Genomic DNA, 4237 nt, shown 5'->3' with positions numbered 1-4237 from the left:
TTTTTTTTTTTCTTTAATTGTTCTTGGTCTTCATGTTACAGGTGTTCACAGAGGTGATGGCTCGTACATGGCTCGTGTTAAATCAGAAGGGCCGAGAGAGGGTTTGGGTCTGAGGAGGAATTCGAAGTCCAGAGGTGGAAGCTGCACTAAAAAAAGTCCCTCTTCCAAGCTTTAGGCCCATACTTGTTTAATTTGTACTTAGCATTCAAAAATTCCTTTTTCTTAAACTCACCTGTATTAATCTAGTAGACTGAAGTGTAATTTGGAAAGTAGTTGCACTTTCTTAGCTAGAAGATAAACTCTTCATATTCTTCCTCGTTAGATATGTATCGAAAAAAGAATGGAAAAAGCTTTGGTTCACTCCAAATCTCACTATTTTTATTTTGCATCTACTCGGCACTTAAGTAACACAAATTAACGAGTTCTTATTCATTTCATCATAAGAAGAGAGTGACGAAAATTTCCAAGTTGGTGAACCTTTACAACTTAACTCAAAAGAAAACGAGCGGGTATTACAGCTTAATTAAATTTTTTTGGCATTTAATTGACTGGGTAATTAAATCTTTTATAATCTTTTAAACATCTTATTAAAAGATTATATATTAATTGCTAAAGTTTAATCCATATTCATGTCTTCTATAAGATTTATCTAAAATAATTAATTATTTATATCTTGAACTGACATGAATAAATAAACCTAAATTAATTCCTTATTAAGATAGGGAAGAGAATAATACTCTATTATTTAATGAAATCCTACATATCTATCCTTATTAGGATTCTAGATATATAATATAATTAGGAAACTATTAAATTATTCTTGTCCATATCATCTAGGAATAAAATAAATATATTTATTTCCATAGATATAGTCAATAATCTAAATATTCCTAAAATATAGGGAAATCTTCCCAAAATATTTTATTTCCATTAAATAATAATATTTTAATGATATCTTTTAATTTAGGAATCAAATAATCATTAAAATAATATTTCATCGTTATATCGTTGTACGAGGTTGGCACGCACGACGAACGACGAAAATTCGTCGGGAGATTCTCGTCGGAACGGCGAGTTCGCCGTCCAGCTCTCTCCGGCAGGCCGCGCGATGGCGCGGCTGCTTCCTTTTCCCTCTCCGGCATTGAGAACCGCTTGAACTAGTCAGTCGCACTGGTTTGGTCGAAAACCGGTTTATGCCTTTTGTTTTCAAAATTTTTTAAAATTTTGTTGTTGGAAGGGCATGAACACTCCAATTAACAAGAGCTTAACCACTCCACCACAAGACCCATATGGAAAATAAGAACATTAAATATTTTTAAACATATTGTACATTAAATTTTTATTTAAACAAACTAATAATTCATTTTCTTTTATATTTTTTTTATGTAATTGTTTATTGTGATACATATAATTATTATCCTCTCAACTTTAACTATACTTTACTAGTTACTAATATATTATTACTATTGTTATATTATAAGGTTTAATTTTTTTGATATATTTATTCTTTACAGTTTACCATTTAATACATATATAGTTTTATAGTATATATTTAATGTAGGTAACCTAACTATTGACATCAAAGTATATTTTTATTTAAACTAACTAATAATTTATCTTCGTTATAATATTATTCCACAATGTACATTTTTTTGAATTAATATAAACTTTATCTTTTTTTTATATGTAAAATATTAAAATTTTATTTACACTTACAAACAATTTATACATACTATATTCACTTAATTTTAATGTTTTTATATTTGTATATATACTAAGATTGAATGTTTTTGTGATATATTATTGATCATATTGTATCATTTACTACATTAGACACTACATTTTGCAATATATATACGGTTCTACCAGTGATTGAACCGCTTTGACCAGTTGAACCATGTATGAGTAGCTTCACTGGTTCGCTTACCGATCCGGTTTTTAAACATTGGATACCTCTCTACCCGAAATAAGGATGAAACTCTCAAGAAGCTATCTCGCTGCCATCTTCGCTTCTTATTCCACAATCCATCTACAGACCTCGAAGTCAGCATATGTATTGATGTCGAATACTTGGGATAACATTCCTCTTCGTTTTGAGGGATTTTTACGTCCTCTAATCTCGATCATGGGTACCTACAGAATGTAGAGATTCCGATATCATGAAGGTGCATGGGGAAAGAAAACGTTTACTCGGGGCATCTACGATGCTCGAGCCTTGACCCAGGAGTTGGGACGGCCTATTCCTAGCTTGAACTTCATCTTGGGTGTCATGCACATATTAGAGTGTATATAGAAAAGCATCCTTCTAGTTGTTTATATTCTAAATTCCTTATTTTCCAATTTAAGAGAAGAAATTTAGTATTTATCATAAGATTTGTCATAATTATTTATTTATTGATTAAATTCATATAAATTAATAGATAACAAAACAGTCATGTTGCTTCGAGCTGCTTGCACCCTTAACTTTCTAGTTATACAAGACTAAAAATTTTAATCATGTTTTTATTCTATAATAAATTAGAACAAAAGTGCATGTGCACATCGCACATGAACGTGTGCAAGCTCTTCGATCTTTCCCACTCCAACATAGATGGCCGTGTTGTTGATGCTCCAACCACCAATTTAGTTAGGCCAATTTTCCTAGCAATTTTATATACAAGTGGAAAAATAACATTAAAATCCCTCACATAATTGCAAGAAAATAGACAATTAGAGGACTAATCAATTATGCATTGATTGAAGAGGAATATTCTAGATCTGCGACGGTGAGTCGTTTGTCTTAATCTCAACAACATCTATCACAACTTGATCATGAACTGGCTTCACTTGTGCTTGTTTGTTCCTCTGTTTAAAGCCTGCTTTCTGCGATAGTTCATCAACAGAAGTTGATATTTTCTCTACGAATTTAATGATGTCGATCAGCACTGATGCTATCACAAGAATTGGCACAATTTCTTGAAGACCTGCTATAGTTGGCAGTGAGGAATTCTCCATTATTTTTTTAAGATCCTCAGCTGCAGCTTTGGAGTTCTGTAGATGGATTTCAACGGCTGCTGATGGGAATCTCATTTCTTTAATTGCTTCAGCTAATTCCCTCAGTGCCTTACTTGATTCTATGCTCATTTCCACACATGATGGTTGGATCTTTTGTTGGAACTCGCATACAACCTGTAATTATGATAAAATTAAATATTAGCAAAAAACTATATATATCTTTGAAATGGTAAATTGCCACAAAAATCATTGAGTTTGTATAATTTTAATCAACTCCTGCAACTTTAAAAAATAATCAATTAAGTATGTCATAACTTTGAAATAAAATTTGGAAGCCAACCTAAACTTATACTCCAACCTAAAATTTGGAGTAATATAATTTATTTTATAGACTAAAATCTATAGCTCTGTGAGTGATATAAAAAATTTACAAAAAGAATCCTGGATTTCGACTTCCGCGCCACACAATTCCCTCAAAATAAAAATAAATGAGATAATTAAAAAAATGTTAAAATTGTAACATAATTAGTTATGTTTTAAAGTTGTATGAGTGACCAAACTTTGTGATTTTTTTAAAATACTTGCCTGAGATTTTGAATTTATGCAACCACTAAGTGTTTCAATTTGGCAAGCACATTCCCTGACAAGGCTACCGATGTTCAAGTAGAGTTTCCATGGATGATTAAACTTAAAACGACCGTGTCCAAGTTCCCACCATGCAAAATTCGCCTGTAATAACATCAAATTAATAATATTAAACATTAGTGGATACTCATATTTGAATCATTACAGTAGTTATTGATATTATTAAGTACTAACCAATATTTCCTCATTTGCTTTTGAGTTGAGTACTGTTTTATGGCTTTGGAGATATGACTTATCCTCACCATCGGACGAAGAATTACAAAATTGACCACCAAAACCTATAAAAATCCACACCACATAACAATTAATTAATTCCGTAGTTAAACTATTTTCTGCAATGTAAAAAATTAATGAAGGAGAGGTAAAACATTTACTATAATTATTTAATTACCTTCTAAGAATGTAGCAAGCTTTCCTATATTAGTAGCAATGAGATTATGCAAATCTTGGCCTGCCCAAACTGGGTAGATGCATAGTGATATAACCATGCAGGTGGCGCCGCCGATGAGAATGGTGGTGAGGCGCTCATACGCCATTTTCCAAATCTGAGAAGCTCGAGCCCCTGAGACCGCGACTAGAGTGAAGGTGAGTATGAAAA

The 4237-nt window shown here is 31.9% G+C and overlaps 1 protein-coding gene across 1 annotated transcript; it reads right to left on the bottom strand.

Moving 5' to 3' along the window:
• Positions 1–2482: 2482 nt before the first annotated feature.
• On the bottom strand, positions 2483–4232 carry LOC125198427 (aluminum-activated malate transporter 8-like; the record flags this gene model as incomplete). Its single annotated transcript, XM_048096771.1, has 4 exons — positions 2483–3168; positions 3580–3723; positions 3814–3917; positions 4031–4232. Coding segments are annotated over 4 exons (867 nt in total), but the record flags the coding sequence as incomplete, so codon positions are not given.
• Between the last annotated feature and the right edge of the window lie 5 nt (positions 4233–4237).

Source organism: Salvia hispanica, unplaced genomic scaffold (genome assembly GCF_023119035.1).
Source record: "Salvia hispanica cultivar TCC Black 2014 unplaced genomic scaffold, UniMelb_Shisp_WGS_1.0 HiC_scaffold_1463, whole genome shotgun sequence".
NCBI lineage: Eukaryota > Viridiplantae > Streptophyta > Magnoliopsida > Lamiales > Lamiaceae > Salvia > Salvia hispanica.
The sequence above is the reverse complement of the archived record's forward strand: the minus strand, read 5'-3'. Positions and strand labels throughout refer to the sequence as shown.